Below are 23,177 nucleotides of genomic sequence, written 5' to 3'. Positions count from 1 at the left end.
TCCTAATGTCCTGAAGGGCGTGAACAGGACGAGAGAGCAGGCCTGCAGCCCACAGGTTGGCCCAAATCAAGGACACTTAAGCTCCTTCCAAGGATCCTTGAGGAAATGACTATGGATCCCAGGGCAAGAAATGAGACCCATTTGGAGGGAGAAAATACAACCAATTGAAATACACCGTTTCAAGAACAAAGAGAGATGCATTATCTTAAAGTACAAGTTTTCTACATTATCGGCCAAGTGTTTGGGCCTTTTAAAAGGCTTTTGAACCCCTGGTGGCTTCAAATGATTCAGAAATACAACCGACTAAATTGAAACATTTGTAAGAAAAAAACAAAAGGAAACTAATTTGATGGAAGACCTGATACTACAAAAGTTAAACGTATCCTTTGTCACCGGCAAAGCCCATTAAGAATTCCAGGAAGTAAAACCAGAATCTGGGTAATAAAGTCTAACCTTTTTTTTATTCCTTGGTGCTCAGTCTAGTTTCACTTGCTCTTAGGGTACCACGTCCGGAGGCCTCGCATCCCGAGCTTCGGACCAGAGTTCCCAGTGCCAAACGGCTGCGCCCAGCTCCTCAGCTCAGCTGGCCGCGTGCCGAAGTGCCGCTCACCACACTGTGGTCCAAGATGGCTGTGGCGGCCGCGAGAAGAGAGGATGCACCAGGCTGCCTGCTCTCGCGAGAACTCCGCCCCTCCCCTCCCCACTGAGGAGACCCGGATGACGTAGCCCCGCCCACAGCCCGTGGGGTGAGGGTAAGAGGTGCTCTAGATCCTCCACACCGGTCCATCCTCTGCTCAAAGAATAAAGCTTCCCTTTGGTTCTGAAGCAAACTTTGGTCTCGTTCTGTTGGCTCGACCGACACTGAGCAGAAGGCCCCTTGCTGGGGATGGACTCTGGAGGGTTGGTAACACTTAATATTTTCTTTAAACCATTCTTTAAGTCAGAATTTAAAGGAGACTGTCAGTGATTAATGAGCATATAATATTTATCCTCCTTTCCCTCAGAATAAGACACTTTATTACTTTTAAATTATAACATCTGAACTATTGGTAGTTAATATCCACTTTGTTTCAAAAAAATTTGCTCCAAGCCAGTATTCTGATCTTTTATTTCTAGTCAAGTATATCGCCAGGATGACACAGAGCTCCAATATTTAAGGATAAACGGTAACTTCTGTTTCTGTTTAAATAATGGCAGTCAAAATGCTTTACCAAAGAATAAAAAACGAGAGGGCGTCAAGTCACAGTAATCTCTGGAGAGACAACGGAAACAGTGTGGGCATGAACGTCCAGCATCTGCCAGTTAGAGAAAAACGTTCACTCTAGGGAATGGCAAGTATGCAACGTCAACACCTTAAAACATAGCAAGTTACTGTTAGAATTACAGGTGATAAATGTTGTACTACAGTAGCACTTTTTCTTTTCATATTCCCACGTATATGCTCAAAAACATAAGGCTTTACATTTTGAAAGGTAGAGGTCATCAGATTATGTATTGTTTCAACTGTCCTCCTGAAAGGGAACGAACATGCTGTTGTGCTTAGAAATCCAAAATACTCCTGCAAAGAGTAAGGCAGCAAGTTCACACCCACAACGGTCTCGTGGCTTTGAACCACATCAGAGGCGAGCTGTGTTATGGAAGAAAAGACACCCAGCCACAAAGTACTCCTGGGCACTCAACCATGGGAGTAGTCAAGGACACATGACATTCAAATCCTTTTCTTAAATGGCTGGCACTGAAAGACACACAGGTGCCACAAATCCAGGACAAGTCAGCTCCTTTGTTGTAGATTGTAGTGGTATCAGACTTCACAGGTCAACAGTAGGGGCTCACTTGGTAGAACACTGAGTGACGGGTTTGGTTTGGATTTGGGTAGGCACAGGGGTGGACAGAGCAAGAGAGGCTAAGATAGGACCGAAGAGGTTAGAATTTGAAGGTCTGGCTGGTTTCACCAGAATAAAGTAGATTCGTGTACTTTGTTACTAATCAAAAGCAAGGGAGACTTCTCTGAAATTTGTCTGGGGACTTTCAATCAAAGCTCTGCTTCAAGATGTAAGCACTTCTCCTAACCTTAGCTTAGATGTGTCGTGTTTTGTATGGAAATGAAACTAAATGGCATCTTTCATGGTTTAAATTTTTTTTCTCAAATAGGGATAAGCTGATATGTTTTTACTGCTAAACATTTGAGAGCTTAAAAGTTGAAAGATAGAACTATTTTTATATCATACTTTAAAGCATGAAATGCCTTTAGATACAAACTCTCTCAAATTTACTTTCCAGCTTAGTTTTGATCCAAGAAAACCAGATGCTTTTGTGAGGACAGCTTCCTCATTTGAAGGCCATGAAAATCACAAATTTCCTTTTTTGTTTTGTTTTAAATTGAGAGAAAATAGTAGGACAGTTTGAGACGGGGTTGTGTAAGAATCTTGGAAAAGGAATAAACTTACTCGATGCTCATTCACATTCTTGGCTACCATATGATGTGCAGTTGGGTTTATAGTATAAATCCTGAATAAAACAATTTGAGACACTTACCCCTTCCTAAAAAATGATTTGCTAAGTAAATATATCACCTAATTATATGTACGAATTTGGTCCCACATAAAACAATTATTTATAAGTTTCAATACAGATTAGAGAAAATGTAATAATTACTGATCCTAAATATAAATTTTTTATGATTAAAAGTTGCTTTTATTATAGACTACGTTGGAGGAAGAAAATATTCTTTTACACAATTAGCTTTCCATCTGCTGTCTGATGCCTCTCGAGGATGCCCTGAATAAAGCTGGGTTCCTGATGTTGATTTTGCACGAGAGAACCTCCTGAGACATGCCTCTGGAATCTCCAACCCTGCGCTGGGAGCAAGAGGGAGACATAGAGGCAGAGACAAGGAGACCCTCATTCACCCTCACAATGATTTATAAGTGACTCTGAAAAAAAAATTCAATCTGAATCTCAAGTAAACAAACATGTTTTTGTAGCTCAGGAAAGAGAGCTCTCGCCTGCTTGACGACAAGCCTACGGTGCTCCCACGCCAGCTCTGTTTCATCACGAGGCCAGAATTCCTGTCCTGATCATGTCTGTCCCCCTGTTGATAGTGCTGCTGGTGTGCTTACATTTCTTTTCTGACGTCTCGCTCTCTGAGTCACTCATTTCTACATCAGGGACGTACCTGTCATTCTCACCGTCAGATTTCAACTTGCTTTTCGCCCTTTCCTTGGCTGGAACTCAGCCTCCACCCAAATAGGGGCAGTCTGAGTGCAGGTGGCAGGCCCCCTCCTGGGCCTCCTCTATGTGCTTTACATACCACTGACCCAAGTCTCAAGAATGTACTACAGTTGAAAGGTGGAAAATGAAGAAAAACAGGCTTAACTGGTTTTCTTAGCTAAGTAGGTAAGCACTTTTAAATCCACATGACCTTTAAATCCCAATGCCTTATGTGCACTATTTTGTTAAGCTATAGATTTCTACCTCTTCATTAGTGAAAATCTGTAAACTATCACAATAAGAAGGAAAAACTGGTGATTCTGGGAAACTGGATGCATAAGATGTTACATAACCAACCTTCAAATCAGACATTAGTCAAGGCAATAATAATGACTTTAGCCAATGAAAAAACATCAAGCCAGATTTCTCCCAGCTGTGTTTCTCCCCTCTGTGGCCTTCAGTAACTTTAATGGAAGTTTAGTATGTTTAGGGAGAAAGATGGCCAGGAGAATCAAAATTATTAAACCAAAAAGGTCAATCTTCAAGTTACATCTTGGACCAGGACCGCTGCAAGAATAAGGGTTATCCCTTCCAGTGTCCTAGTGCTACAAGCAACACAGCTGACCAGCCACAGCTCAGACGGGGCTGGTATCACGCATTATCGTGCCAGCGGGGTGAGCAAAGGAGAAACGGTTGCTGGCTTTGAACTGAATCAAGCTATTAATGTTTCCTTAGCATTCCTTTTGATTTCCAATTCAAGCTTATGGCGACTGCAAGAGATAGGAAAAATCCTCAGAAGAGACAGGTCCTTGGATGTAATTCCACATAAACAGAGGGCCAAGGAATTCTGACAAAATTGTTGCTCACAAAAAAGTTGACTTTGCCTTTGAAGTTCTTGTGTGTTTCATATTTAAAGTCACACACCTTCATTCATCTAACAGTAGCATAGGGCCTTCAATAATATGATATAGTTTTTTTTTTCAGATTAAAAAAGGTCTTTTGTAAGATCCTTCTCCATTCTGTTATAAAATCATCAGCTAACATGTTTTCAGGGATTTGCCAAATACGTAATCTGAGTAACCTTCAACTTTCAGGCCTAACTGGCCTGATGTAATTTTTTTTTAAATGTTGTGCTAATAATGATTTAGATCAGTTCTTATCAAACAGAATGGACTGCGTGAAGTCCCTACTATCACATTAAAGGGAAAACTATTCAACCTTTATCTGTAGGATTTAAATAAAACTTGTGAATTTTCTCCCTGATTTTCTTCCCAGTTAGTCATTTAGATCCAAGAAGATATAATATTACAGTATTGGTCACAACATCAATGAAAATGCTGACATAATTTCTCAGTCCCCCAGGTATCACTGTAGAGTGATACAAGGTACGTGGGACACCAGGGCTGCGAGGCGCTCCTGCAGCAAGGGCCACTCCCCCCAAAATCTCTAGTGCTCATTGGCACATTAACAGCTGGAAGTCCTGAGGTTAGACAAAGCCAAACCAAACCTGCTTCTTGTCCAATCTAGAATTTCTCCAGCTAGCCTGAACACATCACTCATCTTTCACGTAACTCCCAATGCCGAACAAACTTTGAGACATGCACACCTGTTTTTATGTCTGTTTTGCTTCTTAACACGACTGGTCGATAGTAGGAACTCAGTAAGGTTTCTGGAATGAATAAATGACAAAATGCATGGCTGCACTACCAGAGGCTGTATAGATTGCATGTGGTACATTTTTTTTGAAATAAAACATCTCTGTCTTCTGTAGTTACTATTGCATTCAAGTTCATGGAGAATACTATCTCTTCTGCACACTCAAATATGGTTAAGTTAGGGAAATGTATGTTGAGTGACACAGAAGCATCTTTATGAAATATGAGAAATCTAACAAGTAAGTAGATTTTAATAAACACAAAATGCAATGCACATTATGAAGGTATTGCTTTATTGTCCTTGTCTCTGTTCAGAACCTTTCTATCACGACCCAGTGGGATTTAGTTCCTGGATGTTTACTATTATTTAACATTTAATAGAAATCTTTCTCCACTGGTAGACCAGCATATAACGAGGATAAGTTCTTAAAAACACTCTGATGTTGAGAAAGGGTGAGTTGTCGAGAGCAGACAGTACCAAATTATATTAGAACTCTTGGCAGATAAATCTCATAGACACAGGAGTTCAGTGCTGTGATTTTGCTCAGAGTAAACCAAAGATGGTCCAGGATATGACTGGAGAGATCACGGTGGGATATTTGGCCACAAAAGACAAATAAATAAATTGTGCTATGAATTCTTTACAGCTCTACAATTCAGATATCATTTGTCAATTCTTTACTGCTATAAAAAATGGATGATTGGAAATAATTTTAAGATATTGCATGTAGTAATAGACTGCTGAGATGATGGATGTAACAATCTTGAGCTTTTATAAAGTGGACTGTCTCATGTTATATCTGCATATCTCCATGACATGTTATAACACATGATAATTTATGAAGGAGAAAGCATAAAAAAAATCAATTGTATATAAACGCTCCCTGAATTTAAAAGTGCTGGCCACTTCTGCCTCAAGGGGAACTCATTTTCCTTCTTTTTTAGCCAGTAATTTTTGAAAGACCTCAATTATAAATCCAAAGTGTGGTCAGAAAAATGTGACTGACCACACCTGAAAAAGGAAAATGCAAAGTGAAAAATAACATTCTTTCTCTGCTGGTGTAAGTTGCCAATAAGTTAGCTGCATGTCATTCATGAATTGATATTATTTGGATTGGTTTAACTTATATCATCCACCAAAACCAACTGCACTGTTATTTCAGTCAATGTTTGGCCATGCTGATGAGCAGAAGCTGCAGTGTGTCTGCTCGACAATCTGGGCCAAATCTGGCAGGAACAGTGACGCTGTTATCTCAATAACATGCATGTAAAGCAACTAATTACATTTTGCTTCTTTTGCTTTCGTACTCTTCCTTTCTGGACTGTGGACTTGTTCCATCCATCAGTAAACTTGCAGCATCTTCCTTGACTGATGGTGAATCTGGAGCAACTGTTCTTTGGGTAAATGCTGGCAAGGTAGGAAAAAAGAGAAAAATAAACCTAGATGAATATGATCCCTGGCAGACACAATTGTAAGGAATCATGGGATTTGATCTAGTTTTCTGTAAACTTTACACGGACTAACAGATCTTCAGTGCAGGAATAAAATAAAATAAAATAAATAAATAACATAGAAAATCTTAAGGGCTTCCTTTTTATGGAATCTTCTCTTTAGCACAAAAGGAAACTGAGACTAGATCTGGAATCTAGGTTTATTGTTCTTCTACTGCCGGTTTCCAATCTTCTGATGCCTATATCTACAGGAAACCCTCCGACCTGACTTCTAACCTCTGAGGCCTGCCCATCCCTTACTCTTCATCTTGGAAAATAATATACTCATCCACCCAGGTTCTCAGACCTTGGTTCCTTCCTTCCTTGGGCCTGCCTGCTCGACCCATCCAGTTTAAGAGTCAGTTCTGAGGACTCCCCAGTTCACCTGAGTCCATCTCCATTGTCATTGTTATCCCAGCCCAAGCCACCATTTTCTCTTCTCTTGTTTTCATCTTTCCCCCTTCTCCACCCCTCAGCCAGAATTTTATTTCTAAAAGGTAAATCAGGTCTCCTGCATTTACCCCTCACCTCCCACCCTCCCCGTCCCCTGGCTTCCCAAGGAACTTAGAATAAATCCAAACATCTGATGGTGGCTGACGGCTCCACTGGGACCTCCTCTCCTACCACTCGCTCTCTATCACTCTGTCTCCCTCTCTCACTCACTCTTTCCCTCACAGACTCTCTCCTCTCTCATTCACCCAGTCACTTTCTCCCTCCCTCCCTCCCTCCCTCCTCCAGGGTTCCCTGGATCCAGAAGGCCACACTCGGTCCTTCCCTGGAGGCTTTGCACATCCCGCTCCCTCTATCAGGACAACTCTTCCCACTCGGTTTTAGCTCAGCTGGTTCTTTTTGCCATTCAGGGTTCAGCTCAGTTGCAACCTCCTGACCACTCATACAAAGTAGCAATCCCAGTCCAGGCACCTCCTATCACTTCCCCTTTATAGCATCAGTCCTATGCTAAGTTATCTGTCTTTTGCTCACTACCTGTTTCTTCCATGAGATAAAGTGACCTTTCTAGTCTTGTTCACTACGGTACCCCCAAGAGCCAGAGAGCCTCGTGCACCAGCCTCTTAGTAAATGCTGCTTGAATAAGTGAATATACTTAAGGGATTTTAAAAAGATCGTTGGGGATTTTCTAGCTGCTTTCTCCATACCTTGTCAAATTGCAAAAATCAGAACTCATTTATTTTAAAAATATCTGGCGCCTAATTGGTCAGTGAAAAGATAGTTACAAAAAAAAATCACTATCATAAAATGAACCTGTAAAATGGAGAGACAGAAAGGTCGTGCTTTTATGAAATAAATAAATCCTCTAAAGGACAAGAAACAATTTTTGACTTTATCAGTACCCCAACATTTTTATTGCCATAAATCTTTGGCATTTTATTCTATAAGTTTGAGGATGAACCACGTAAGAAGCAGCTATGAACAGTTAGCCCGGGGGGTCCTGAAGTATAACACAGAAGTGAAAAGAGTGTGCTCTTCTTGCTGTGGATAAATTCTGTTTCATCAGAGGGACTTAAACTACCACTAAAGGAACCTCAAAACACAAATTAAGAATACTGATTTTTTTTTCTTTTTATAGTGATGTAATCTGAGGTAAGGAAGTGAAAAAAACTTTCATTGATTTGCTTTTCTAAGAATATCAGTAAGTTAATATGTAAGATTCACTTGCAACTCCTAAAGTCATCCTCAGATAACATGATGCCCCACCATGAAAAAAATCACAGTCCTTTCTTTGGTGGATTATTTACTGAAATAAACATTAGTTACAACAGTGTTAGAATTACAGAAGAATTGCAATCTGTATTTATTTTTAAAATTGAGTTTAGAGATACCAACTTCACTAACATTTAGCGTTTGACTCTCAAAGAACTCGAGATTTCGAGAAGTCATCAGTTTACTCCAGACCTCATTCAAATCCAGTTTGGTCCTGGCCCATGGAGTGAAGGCCCTGTCCCGAAGCTGTGTTCCTTTAGCCTAAAAGGAGCTATACATGGAGACTAGTGGTCAGTCACTACTTATAAAAAGTAAAAATGACAGTTTCAAAAGCTGGCATTATGAGTCTCTCTTACTAAGCCCCCACTGTCTACAGGCTGCAGGTAATGGAATCCAAGCCTTCTAAAAGAGTGTCCTGAATCACGGCCATAGCTTCCAGGCAGCCAGGATAAATTTGGTAGTGATCATGGCTCTAAATAATGGATTTCTGTGTTCCTATTTCCAATGGTAATATAAACTTACAATTTATACATTTCTTCCCTTCTTCCTGGCAGGAAGAATCCACCTTTTCTTGAATTGACCCGAACGACACAAAGCTGACATAAATTACTACTTAAAACAAACTTTCATTAATGCTGGATCATTTCGGAGACCACAAATTATGCAGTATTTTCCCATTTCCTTTGTTTTTTCCATGGTCAGTGATTCTACACTTTCATTTGGTCACAGTTTTGACAGGGCACCTAAGTCAGCAGAACGAATGCCTTAGCATCCACAGCACAGACAAAAGGGCCTCATCCAGTGCAAATCCCACCCTAAGAAGGAGCCTGTTCTGTGGGCTCAGACCCTCGTGTCTTTCTCAGCACCTCCGTTCCTCCCCACGTCTCCACACACGTCTCAGCTGCTCCAAGCTCTAACTCCCAGCCTTCGTGCAGAAGTTAGCAAGAAAACCCAACACTTGCTAGTCAGACATAAAGTGGTGGTTTTCTTCGTAGGCTTTTATTTTTATAAGATCCCTTTTTAGCCAAAGTGTACATATATGCACATATCAAACAGCACCAAAGGGCTACCCAGGAAGACGCCAGTCTCTTGCCCTGTCCCTCCCAAGCCCACACTCCTGCCCCCTTGGAGTCAACCACAATCAACTCTTCTAGCTTTATTTTCTGTACTTACTTCAATTTTTGTAAGAAAAAGAAGCTTACATTGCTATTTTCTGATTGATCATTTTTAGACGTATCCACACCCATCCACGTCCACTCACCCAGCCTCCCTGTGCAGTTACATCTGGACTTGCAGTTAGGTCAACAGTGAGTATTTATATTATTATGACTAGGTGACTATGGCTCACATAAACCTAACAGGTCTACTACGACAGTGTTTCTTTTCTTTCTCACTTTTTTCCTGGAGTTATTAACTGACCCTTGTTTTTATTTTTGTTTTTGTTTATTTACTCCTTCCCAATAACCATCCTCAGTTAGATCTGCCATGTGTCTACTAGTAGTTTTTTGACGTGCTTAACTGAATCAAATAATCTATCAGTTTTTTGCTTATTTCCTAAGGATTTTCTTGATGGAATCTTTCCTTTCTTCCTTCACTATGAGACAACTGAAGAACACGCGTGTCCAGATTAAAAGCCCCCTACCCGTGCCCAGCAAGTGGTTAGAAAAGTGAATAAAACAAGACCCACAGGGAGGCCTATCATCACAAAACTCACTGGGGTTAAACATACAATCCTAGGAGTTTCTGGGGCCAGGGGTGAGGGGAGGTAGTGGTGGTGAAAATGATCACTTCAAAGGAAGGGGAGTCAAAACAAAAAGACATAAGGTTTTTCTACAGCAACACTAGATTTTAAAAGACAATTGTGCAACGACTTCAGAAGGAAAGTCCTTTTTAACCTAGAATTTTATAGCCAGCCAAAGTATGAGTCAAGTGTGAATGGAAGAAATCCATTTTCAGAAATACAAAAACTGAAAACATTTACCTCCCTTTCTTGGATGTGCTTCCACAAAAGAAAGAACTGAAACCAGCAGAGGAAGGCATGGAATCCAAGAAACTCGGGCATCCATCCACACAGGAAGAGGGGGAAGAAACATCTCAGGACGACAGCTGTGTAATGGCCACCTGTTGGGTGAGTCCCTGTCACCTGCCCACCTCTGTTCTTTGTCTTGTTTTCTTTGTTCTCTTACCCCAGGATTCACTAATCAGGCATTGTCCTTCTTCCTCTTTTTCTGAAAGTCTTCATTTTATTTGTTTATTTATTTAAGCACCTTTATTGTGGTATGGTTCCTGTACCGTAAACTACACATCTTTCAAATATACAATTTGATGAATTTTGATAGGTGTATATACACCAATGCAACTACCACCACAATCAAGATAGCTAACATTTCCATCATCCTACAAGAGGTACAATTTTCGAATTCCCAATTTATCTTTCCTACTCCCTTTACCCCCCTAGTAACTGTAAGTTTCTTATTTATTTATTTTTTTAATGGAGATACTGGGGATTGAACTCAGGACCTCGCACATGCTAAGCACACACTCTACCACTGAGCTCTACCCTCCCCTTCTGTCCTTGAACTGATTTTCTGAATATCTTACCTGTTCTCTCCTACTGTTCCATTCTTTTTCTTTATCTTCTACTTCCTTTGAAGTTTTCTCAACATGGTTTTCCACCTTTCTAGTTTATCATATTTTAAATTTCTAAGACCTCTTATCCTGTGCTCCTTTTTCATAGCATCTTGCTCTTATTTTTATCGGATGTATTATTTTCTCATATCTCTGAGGTATTAATGACATTTTTTTAAAGACATCTTCCATCCTCTGTATTATCCATTTACTGTAGGCTCCATTTTTCTCTTCATTGGTCTTGACAAATCTTTGTAATTTTGGAGATTCAAAAGGAGGTTCACGAAAAATTACAGAACAATTTCTATAACTAAGCTGAAACTATTTATGCTACAAAAATGGAGAAGTATTCAGGGTGATCCTAATTCACTTTAAAATACATCATAAAAAGCATATAGAAAACTCGAGGTTCATCAGAAAAGCAAATAAGAATAAATATTACTCCTAGAAGTAAGTTCATTAAATCACTTAAAATGATGAACAGTAGGTACCTGTGATTAAACTTTTTAATGTATCTTTGAAAACATGGAGGTAGGAAAATCATAAAACAAACTTGTCAAAAAGAATAGTAAAATATCAGGCTATGTATAAATAAACAAATAATTCATCAATAAATAAAGAGGGTTCTTTTCAAGCTAAATTTTTCAGTCAGATTGTACAATATAGACTATAATAAGTATTTTCTTATCCAAATTACATCCTCAGTGATATTTTTTCCTTTTCTTATTTCTTTTGGATCCGGAGTATTTATACAGAAACCTACAGCAGCCTGTGAGTACTGTATCTTAGAGAAATGACCAAGCTAGTCATGAAATGTTACTGAGTGAAAAGCTGAATACAGTTTCTTTTATTGCCTGTCATAATAGTAGATAGAATTCTAAAAATTTTGATGTTTTCTGTTTAATGTCTTCTAGCCATTTTCTTCTAGGTAGCTTTCTCAGAAAGTTCTTATGAACGTCATAATGGCAAAATTAAATACCAGCAGAACAATGACCTCTGTGCTCAGACCACGGTGCTGTTTATCTCCAGGCTCCTAAATGTCTTTAGATGGGATACCATGATGTTTGACGGTGCTCTGTCCCTACCTTTCTCCTCCCTCCTCTTAACACACATCAAACAGACGTGAGGAAACTTTCCCATTGCTTCATATGAAAAACAAAAACTTTGTCCTATGAGTGTATCACATTCTGAGGTACCATAACCAACCTGAGTTATCTAAATTGAAGGGCGGGGGCCAGATTAGAATAGCAGAGGGTTTATGAAGATACATAAAATCACTTGGTAAAGTGGTTAGGACGGGAAAAGGAAAACGCTTAGCTTTTGAAATAAAATAATCATGATATAATGAAAACCAAACCATTTATTAGAAACTGATAAAATATTTATTCAGTGAATCCATGAATATAAATCAGCAAAAAGTGAGAGTTATCATCTTTGGATTTGACCTACTTCCTTGTGGCTAATTTCCATATTTTATTTTATAGCAACCCAGATGTTTTAAATGACAGCATTGTCAAATTGAATGTACAAACTCTAAGCCCATGGGAAATTGAAGAGCTAAATGATTATCTAAACAAGAATCTGTTAACATTTGGGTCCCAAATGGTTTGGATAAAAGTGGACTTAAAAAAAAAAAAAAACAACAACTCGTACACTCATTCATCTAATACTAACTGAGCATTTACTATGCACCGAGTGCTATACAGGACGCCGAGGAAACAGTGGTGTATAAAACACGCATTGCTCCTATCATCATGGAGTTAGTTCTCTGGTGAAGAGAAGAAGCAGTAAACAAAACATCACTCAAATAACAAATAATCCCATAATCATTCTGAGAAAGGTTTTAAAGGAAAATTGTAATGAGATGTGGGCATTCATAATAGAAACCGTACTTTAAACTGTGGGTTCCGAAAGCTTTAAGGACGTTACATCCAAGGTGAAGCGTAAATGGTGGGAGATGGTCTCCTGGGTCAGCCGACTCACACTTTGTTGATGCTGATGTCACTTTACCAACATTTACAGTGTATTCACAGAATGAAACCTACATGGTAATAGTTTTTGTTTCCTTATTCTTTGCACAAGATTACGTATTTCTGGATAGTTCTATGCAAAGATTTTCTACTTTTGGATGACCTGAATTTTATTAAAGTACCACCTAACTTCCTTACCTACTCATCCACAGTTACTCACAATCTACACACACACACACACACACACACACAAATTTGCTTAATTAAGATTATTACCTTGGGTGATTCATTTAAAGTTTTTATGAGAAGCATAAGGTCTGAACAAAAGGGATTCCACATGTTTTAGTATACTGGGTAATATCATAAATATACTTGGGCATTATTTGTATGATTCATTAATAAAATCTTTTCAAACTTACAACGTGAATATTACTATCATGTACCAGCCTTACACTTAAATCTTTCCATGCGTTTTCTTAAATTCAATATAAAAATGGGTACAGGACATTGCTACTTACAGTTCAAGTGTGAAAATCGTGGACTAGACCAGAAGCGACTGTGATCCTGCCAAGAGGATGACGGATCTAGCCCGGGAGTCTGGGAACTTTCGGCAAAGTTTCTGTCATCCTAAGAGAGTAGAGCATTTCAGTTCAAATGACTACAAACTTAAAGGACTGGAATTCACTGAAAGTAAAACTGAACCTCAAGATATAAGCTATGTTATACCACAATTTAATATAATTATAATCTTTGTAAAAAATAAAATAAGTGGATGTTAAAGAAACATGAAAAAACTGGAGAGGAAATCACCCAGCCGTAACAGCATGACGTATTTCTTTCCAGTCTTTTTTTCCTGTGGATAAGAGTTGTAAACATTGTTGTAAAACTTTGTGTTCTTCATTTATTTACATTTAATACTATAAACATTTAAAAAGACATTATATTAACCTTTACCTTATCTGTTACTCTTTTACTGTCTGGTGAATATACATGCTTTACTTAGCTATTACTTTTCTGGGCATTTAGGTGGTTTCCAGTGTTTTACTCCTATAAATAACACTGTGAGAAATATCTTTAAATATATAACCTTTCTCATATTTAGGACTATTCTTTATGACAAATTCTTGGGTGGAAATACTGGGTCAATAAAAGCAATTTGATGTTTTTAAATACATTGACCTAGACTGCTTTCCATAATGATTATACAAATACTCCTACTCATTCAACAAATATTTAATACATAAACAAAAAGGAATACAGAAAAGGTCCCTCTCCTCATGGATTGTATGAATGTGTCTTTTTCCTCAAATCTTAGCTGAAAAAGAAATTATGAAATTATATCTTTGAGTAATTTTACTATCTAAATAGATTTTAAAAACATGCTTTAATATACTTCCTTAATAAATAGAATAATATTTTTTTCCTTAAAATGCTTTCTAATTTTTTTTTTTTACTACACTTCATTTATTCTTTCCTGCACTCATCTATTCATTCAAGAATCACTTTTTTGGCACCTACTATGTGCTGGTCAAAGAACAGATCAATCAGACATTATGGTATATGATCATGAAAGCCTCAGGACTACAGGAGAGAAAGGCATTAAACAAACTATACAAAACACAATATGGTTTAAAACTATGATAAGAGCTGAAAGAAGAAGGACAGGAAATGACAGGAAGAACTACATTTAGAGTTGAGGTCCAGAGAAGTTCCCCCTGGGAGGTGACGTTTAAGGCAATATTTGAATGCTGAGTATGAATCAATGAATTAGCCAGATAAAAACTCGTGGGTGGAGGATGGACACATGGGAGGTAAGAGGGAGAGCAGGAGAGGGTGGTCAGGAAGCGGTGTTCTAGACTCCTGCGAAGGTGCGAGGTAAGAGAGTTAGGTGTGTCTGAAGAACTGAACAAAGGCCCTTGGCTTAGGCACCCTGAGCCCAGGGAAGTGATTACAATGAGATCCCAGAGGTGGGATTTGGATTCGGGATTCTTTTGAACTTAAGTACATTCAGAAGGCAATCAAGGGTTTTAAAGAGAGGAGTGACATGCTTTGATTTCTATTTCTTAAAGATTACTCTGGCCTCTTTGTGGAAAACAGATTGGAGCAGCGGCAATGTTGAAGGGGAAATACTAGTCAAAAGACTGTAATTCAGGATCACGGGAGAGGAAGGTATCAAGAATGGGGCCAAAGATTCTAGACCAAACAATTGCAGGTTAGGTGGTGCAAACGATTCCTCAAAACAAGGCCCCCGGAGACAGCAGGGCCTCACGTCGCATGATAAGCTCATGAATTAGCAGTCTTTGTATTCAGAACCAAGTTTCTATTTTTCTTCTTTGTCATGTGTGTATACAAATGCGAAAAAAAGGCCAAGAAGAGCAAGTATATCCATGTATCTATCTGTATCTATGTCTATACCTGTATCTATATCAAGGCCCATTTATTTTGAGCTAAAAGCATGGACATAATCCTAAAATGGTTCAATATCATCAGTTTTCCTGAACCAAAAGGGAGTTTAGGTTCATTCAAGCTGAAGGCCCTGAGGTGTTTAACCAAGTGACTTATAGTTTTCACTAATTATGAGAATTTCATAAGAAACTGGATCACTACAGGATCTCTGGAAAGGATATACAGCTAACCCTGGAACAATGTGGGGGTTAGGGGTGCCAACCTTTTGCACTGTCAAAAATCCACATATAATTCATAATCCGCCCTCTTTATCCATAGTTCTGCATCCATGGATTCAATGAACTGCAGATTGTATAGTACTATAGGATTTACTATTGAAAACAAATGTATAAGTGGACACGTGCAGTTCAAACCCATGTCGTTTGAGGGTCAACTGTATTAAATACTACATATGAAAAAAATATATAAGTGGTTGAATAAGTCAACAATTTTAAGGGGAAAGGATGACAGTCCTAAATTGTCTGTACGTATTAACGAGTGTCAAAATATATGAAGCAAAACTGATAGAACTATAAGGAAAAAATAGACAAATCCATAATTATAGTTGGAGATTTCAACATTCCTTTCTCAGTAATTGATAAAACAGCAGGCAGAAAATCAGTAAAGATATAGACTTGAACAACACTGCCAGATGACTGGACTTAACTGACATGTATAGACTACTCCACCACAAAACAGCTGGTTACAAGTCCTTTTCAAGTGCACATCAAACATTTTCCAAAATGGATTACATTCTGGGTGCTAAAACAAATCTCAATACATTTAAGATGACTGGAATTATACAAAAGAAAATGCTGTCTAACCATAATGGAGTGAAACAACACAAGGATATCTGAAAAATTCCCAAATATTTAGAAGTTTAACAACGCACTTCTAAATAACCCATGGGTGGGTCAAGGTAGAGGTCAAAAGAAAAATGAGAAAATATTTTAACTATGAGAAAATAAAAGCACAGTTTATCAAAATTGGTGGGAATCAGCTACAACAGTGTTTGGATGGAAATGTATAACATTAAACGTGTATATTACAAAAGAAGGAAAGTCTCAAATCAATAATCCAAGTTTCTGCCTTAAACTAGAAAATGAAGAGTAAATTAAGCCTAAATTAAGTAAAAAGAACAAAATTAATAAAGATAAGAGCAAAGATCAATTAAACAGAAAGCAGAAAAGAAGGAAAAAATGAAACCCACACTGGTTTTTTTTTTAAGATCAATAAAATTTAAAAACCTCTACTGAAATTGATTAGGAAAAAATGAGGGCAGATACAAACTGCCAATATTGAGAGTGAAAGAAGGATATTACTAGAATGCCTATAGGCATTAAGAAGATAATTAGGAAATATTATGAACAACTGTCGATAAACTTGATAATTTAGATAAAACTGATATAAATAAACAGCCTTAAAATGTGTCATCCAGTAGTTCTACTTCTAGGAATCCATATTATGTTAATAAATTAAAAACATGGACAAAGATTTTTATACCAAGATGTTTACCAAATGATTATTTATAGTAGAAAAAAACTGAAATCATCCTTAAATTTCCAACAACAGGGCATCTGGAAAATAAACTACAGTATAATGATAATGATGATTATAGAGAAGATTCATATATATATATATAAAATATATATAAAATGTTACATGAAAAGAGAAAATAAAATTATCAACAAATGTTGATTTCAATATAAAAAGACATTTATAAATAAGAACTGGGAAACATACTCTCAAATTAGGTAAATGGGTTTTTTAAAATATTTGTTATATTATTTATTTTCTTTTAAATTTTTTCTGTACTTCTCAAATTGTACCATATTTTTAACTGTCATAGGCCAAGAAGCTGGTTGTATAATTAAAACTATAAGTTGTTCTTTTTCTGGTAACAGAAAAGATTATAATCTATGCTTTGATGCCCGCTGATTTTGTTTTAGAAATTTAAAACCATAACTTGGGAAGAGTGAATAGAACCTGATTATCTGTGTACTTCATTCTTCCTGCAGCAGGCACATTTTGAGGCTGTCACTGCACCATCTGTTTCATTCAGCAGGACGCCCAGACCTACATCTCCACTCCTGTCCTTTCTCAGTTCAGGTGTCAATAGGCAAAATGAGAGTGTGTTTGCTTTCCCTTATCTTTACCTTTCTTTTACTGGCCCATAATCATCTAAGCATCTTTTAGCGGGAAGCCATTTATTATGCCTTTCTCTTTCACACTCTTCATATGGAATGCATGATCAAATGGAGATTCTAGCATTGACTGAGAGCTTAATTCTCCTTTCTATCTGTGCATCTTCCAACTCCACTCAGGCCTTTAGTGTTTCATATCTGAACTATAATAGCCAGACCCACAGCTTTGCCTCTAGTTACCCCATGACATCTCATTCTAAAGTAGCTATTAGATAGCCAAGACATGGAAACAGCCTAAGTGTCAGCAACAGATGACTGGATAAAGAAGATGTGGTATATTTATACAATGGAATACTATTCAGCCATAAAAACTGACAACATAATGCCATTTGCAGCAACATGGATGTTCCTGGAGAATGTCATTCTAAGTGAAGTAAGCCAGAAACAGAAAGAAAAATACCATATGAGATTGCTCATATGTGGAATCTAAAAAAAAACCCAAAAAACAAAAACATAAATACAAAACAGAAACAGACTCATATCATAGACATAGAATACAAACTTGTGGTTGCCAGGGGTATGGGGGGTGGGAAGGGACAGACTGGGATTTCAGAATGTAGAACACATAAACAAGATTGTACTGTGTAGCACAGGGAAATATATACAGGATCTTGTGGTGGCTCACAGTGAAAAAGAATGTGACAATGAATGTATGTATGTTCATGTATAACTGAAAAATTGTGCTCTCCACTGGAATTTGACACAACATTGTAAAATTACTATAACTCAATAAAAAAAAGTTAAAAAAAAAAGTGGCTATTGGAATATACTTGGGACACAATGAACAGTTAACCCTCGACCAACACAGGTTTGAACTGTGTGTGTCCACTTATACGTGGACTTTTTTCAATAATAAATACCACAGTACTACATGATCAGCTGTTGGTTGAATCCAAGGATGTGGAACCGTCGATATGGAGGGCTGATTACAAGGTACACACAGATTTTTGACAGCATGGAGGGTCCGTGCCCCTAACCCCGAGTTGTTCAAGGGTCAAGCGTATATCTTTAAGTTCCAACATTTGTAAGTCTTCAAAACATGTCAGAATCCCCAACGTTACCTTGAAATATAACTACTGAAATGAACCCTAGAAGAAAAATATTTCAGGATCCCTTTGAACAATCAATGCATCAGAATATGAAAATAGTATCTTCATATTCTACAATTATAAACTGATATTTAATTTGTGGAATTTCTATATAAGTAAATTTTACAGGGTGACCATAAGATGGTTGTTTCTTTCTAATTCTGACCTTTTTTAAATTAAATACTTAAATATTAAAAAGGAAGTATTGGTTGAAAAGGAAGATTCCTTGCAATTTTAGTAATCTTAGCTTTTCTTCTCTGCCAATTCTTATATCCTTAGCAGAGGGACCTATTTTTATTACTGTCTTAAGTCTCAACTAGCTATTTAGCCAGAATTCCTTGCAAAAATTCCACTGGGTGAAGGAACTTGCATTTTCTAATATTTTCCCTGGGTTTCTTCCACTTCTCTTTCATAACCCACATTGTAATTGGTTTCTTAAAAATTGTTCCAACCCAACTAAGTCTTTTTGCTAAACTGATCTCTAATGATTAATATTTAATGATACCCACCAAGTATTTTTCTCTCAGGAATATTTTAAGTTCAAAGTTTATAAGACAAATGATACATTTAATTTTTTTTAAATTTTAATTTATCCAACCCTTCCCCTGGAGAAGAGGAAAAAACACTTATGTGTTTCTGAATCTGTGGCAGAAATGTTTTCCTGAATTTGTCTCTAGCCCAATAATGCACTAGTCCTCTATTTGTTCCCCACTCTTAATTCCCAGTTCTCCACCCATCCTTGAAAAAGCTTAACCTCTTCCCCAGTAAATTTTATTCCTATTTGAAAGTTCAGTCTGGACAGATAGTTTACTTAAAGACTGACCTCCATAACTCAATCTGCATGGCTGCTATTATATAGACTTTAACCTCCACAGGGTGAGGCTTTGATTGCCTCTATCTTTCCACCGACCCATCCCAATATTCCACAGTTTAGCCCAGTACCATTTGCGTTAAGGTACTTGATAATGGTCATATATAATTATTTCTTGACCACAGTGCAGAAATGAAAGTTTGCTATGTGGAAGTTGGGAAATTAGGAGACTGCCACTCTTACATTTTCAGTTTCTTCATGTAAGGAAATGAGGGTGCTGGACCAGATCATCTCTTACGTTTTCTCAGCACTAACATTTTGTAATTCTAATCTACCTGAACAGAAACACTGAACAACCAGTAGTACATCTAACTATGCAAGCTGTCTTTTCCAAATTTATACAATAATACTGTAAACACTCATCCACAGACGAACAGACTCATGAAAACACTGTGTTAGATCAGGCCATGTGATACATTTACCTTTATCCAACTGATATTTTATTACATAAAATTTAATATTCCTAGTGACTCATTAACGGAAAAGCTACTCAATTTTTGGTTTTTTGTTTTTCTTCTTCTTCATTTTTACCCATTTCAGACTCGGTTCTACATGTCTTTAATCCATTTTCAGAAACCAAATGTATTCACATTGGATAGAAATTTGCCAGAAACAAGGATACTCAAAAAGATGTGCCACTGAGCTAAGAAATAGAAGCAGAGACGCAAAGATGTTTCACAGTCATGGTGCCTCACTGGAGTCCATGCTTATTCTCAAGTGACTATCTTAAGCAAACAGTGATTGGATGGATGTGTTATGACATATTTATTAAAAACTAAGAAGACATTTAATTGGTATTCCTTATGTATTTAGTGTTTAGTATCCAGAAGTTTGCATCTGAGATGATTCACGATGGTATCTTTACAGTTAAACCTCTTCACAATCTTTTTTTTCTTAATACCTTTGTTGAGCCAATTACTGGAAATGGTGAAAGCATGTGGCTTGTTAAGGGAACTGGGTTAGGGAGAGTTAAAACAATCAACGTGCTCAACTAAGTACCCATGTTGATTCCTAAATAAGCACTTTTGATCCATTTCTATTTTAAGGTTTTATAGCAACAACAAAAAAAATCCCAACTCATCTGGCAACCTTTGGTTTAACTTCTGAAGAGCAAGATGAAATCAACTAGCTAAATATTATGGCAAGTTAGTCTTGATCACTTCAAAAGAATAAAAATTGCTTCAGAGTTCAGCATGATTTGATTGCCTACAAGGTTTCGGATGTGTCATCTACACATTACTGGAAAAATGGCAATTAAATTATCATTAGAATTCCATAAAAAGCCTAAGTTAGGGAAAAAAGCTTAATCACCAGTTTCACATGTACTGTGTATTCTGGAGTCAAAGATAAGGCAGACAGTGTCAGCCCTCAAAAGTCATACAACCCAGTATAATCGTATTTCAGTATTTACCTATACTTACTATTTCTTTTATGTTAACTTGAAGATTTGCTTTGCACCCTAAATCTCTATATAGGAGAGGCTTAACAGATGGCAAATTGGTTGGGGTTGGGGTTGGGGGAAGCTATATTTACATAGCAGATTACACATGACTTCTTATCAAAGCATGAAGAGAGGTGGTTATAAATGAGATAACTGGGGTATTATGGGGTTAAAGCTCCTTCAAATCTCCCATGATTGCCACTACAGTTCCCAAGCAATATTTGTAAAATTAACTGAATAATACACTATGATATATTTTAATACTCATTAAATAAAATCACCCACAATCTCGAACTGCACCAGGAGTTATGCACTGCACGCTTCAGAAGCTACTACTGTAGAAGATTTAAGATATGTACAGAAATAGCTGCCCTGAGAGAGAAAGTGCTAACAGCCATTAACTGCTATGAGTGAAGTATACACCACGGAGAGATTCAGGGAGGGAGAAACAGCTTCCAGAAGCAAAGCATATTCTTGTAGTATACACATGCTTACATTGGACAAATATGACAAAGGGCTTTGGCAAACTCTGCCTTCATAAACTGTGCTGAAAGCCATTATCAATGCTTCCTCACCTACCTCATCTTATCTTGTAAAACATCTGCTTCTTTAAAAAGAAGCCGGATAATAACTCTACCACTAGAACTTGAAAATCATGATTTCCTTTACAGGAGGAGGAAGGATGGGAACAAAATACGCCTTCTATGTCTTTATCTAAAAATCCACACTGCTAATTAAAACCATATATTTAGTATGAGTAGAGAGCAAAAAGGGCAGGTAGCAAATGGGGATTATCTTGGACAAAACCATGCTCCTACGTGAATTCAGATTAGCAACGCTGTGTTATTGGCTGACTTTTGAACATTCTGTTCTATTTGAAACAGCTGGGACAGCAAGGAAGCCTGTATGTCCCACAGAAACCCAATTAGGCCTGATGAAAGAGAAGCTGTGAAATGCTTCTGTTGTCTACACAGAGACAGAGAAAATGTGTCAGATCAGTTTTGAATTCTAAATATAAACTTTTAGATCAGGTTTTGTCCAATTAACTGGGTAAGCTTATTAGTACAATATTACATTATGCTCTCAGCAATTGTGGACATTGGTCCTGCTGAAAATCTTGATAAGTTTCTAGAAACCTGATCGTTTTTGTCCTGGTGATTACCATGGGAGTAAACAGCAGGAGATGGCTCTAGCCTGGATTGGAAGAGAACCTGACTTGTACACTTTCTGCTAAGTTTCCCCTCTACCAGCAGTGTGGTCCCGCATGTCTCACTGCCTTCCTACATCAGCAACAACATGAGAGAAGTCATCTGCCAACGTGGTTCTGAAATTCCAACAGCTATTTGTCAACAGCAATAGACAGGGTTCTACAACTGTCATGCTAACAGTGATCCTCTTCCAAACAGATGTGGATGAAATACTTCCCTGAACCTCGCCATCACAAGCCTCTTTTCAAATGACTGTAGAGCATCTTTCTTCTCTGAACTCCCACTGCAGCTTATCTGGGCCACCTTTATAGCATTTATCCCTTTCTCCTTTGCACTACAGTTGTTTGTGAGAAGACTCCAAATTCTTAAGGATTGAGAATGATTTTCTTATTATGCCATTCTCTTTAGCCTCCAGCACAGTGCCTTGTACCTGGTGGAAACTCAGTAAACATTTGTTGAGTGTTATATTTAACAACAACAGACATAAATATCTTACAATTAGAACAGAAGCTCTAAAAAGGCAGGGATCTTTGTTTTGTTCATTCATGTGAGTTCCATGCACCTAGTGAGTTCCTGACATATAGCTGAAACTCTATACAAATCTGTTGAAAAAACAGATTAGTATTATGACTTTTCAAAGAGCTTGGGCAGTATTAATCAGATAGATAAATGAAGAAGAGAAAATATTTTACATAATGGGCAAAGGAAGTAAGTGTAGACTGGTAATTTCTCCTTTCTCTAGACCAGGAGTTGGCAAACTTTTCCCACAGAGGGCCTGTTAGTTAATATACTAGGCCTTGTGGGCGACAGTTTCAGGTGGAACTACTCAACTCTGTCATTGAGTGTGAAAGCAGCCATAGACAACACATGAAAAAATGAATGCGGCTGTATTCCAATTAAACTTTATTTATAAAAGTAGTCAGCAGGCAAGATTTGGCCCATGGGCGGTAGTTTGCCAAACTGTGCTCTAAAACAACTGTGCAAGAATTATCTACTAGGGTTAAGATGACTGGATAACTAGTCCCTACCTGAAGACCATGTCCGCTGCATCTTTATACACCTTGCCACCCCCACCTCCAGTTGCTTTTGCAATATAGCATCTATACGGTCTATGTTTGTTGCATTAAACTGAATCCTACACTGGTTTCCTGGAACCGGTTTTCAGCTGAACCAATGAACTCAAGTGACTTTTCTTTGAACTCTGTCCTAGCAAAATATGGGAGAAGTTAAGACCTGCTGAAATAATG

At 37.7% G+C, this 23,177-nt stretch overlaps 1 protein-coding gene across 7 annotated transcripts in view; it reads right to left on the bottom strand.

The window, feature by feature from the left end:
* Positions 1-5,141: 5,141 nt before the first annotated feature.
* CEP128 (centrosomal protein 128) overlaps positions 5,142-23,177 on the bottom strand; it is a 357,239-nt gene continuing 339,203 nt past the window's right edge. For all 7 annotated transcript variants that reach the window (XM_045517288.2, XM_074365179.1, XM_045517292.2 and 4 more), the window contains 2 exons: positions 13,192-13,300; positions 5,142-6,273 (listed from right to left, as the gene is read on the bottom strand). In XM_045517288.2, coding sequence (XP_045373244.1) covers positions 6,146-6,273; positions 13,192-13,300 — 237 coding nt within the window. In that variant the 3' untranslated portion in view covers positions 5,142-6,145. The remainder of the gene's footprint in view (positions 6,274-13,191; positions 13,301-23,177) is intronic.

The sequence above is a fragment of the Camelus bactrianus genome, chromosome 6 (assembly GCF_048773025.1).
Source record: "Camelus bactrianus isolate YW-2024 breed Bactrian camel chromosome 6, ASM4877302v1, whole genome shotgun sequence".
In the NCBI taxonomy this organism is placed as follows: domain Eukaryota; kingdom Metazoa; phylum Chordata; class Mammalia; order Artiodactyla; family Camelidae; genus Camelus; species Camelus bactrianus.
The sequence above is the reverse complement of the archived record's forward strand: the minus strand, read 5'-3'. Positions and strand labels throughout refer to the sequence as shown.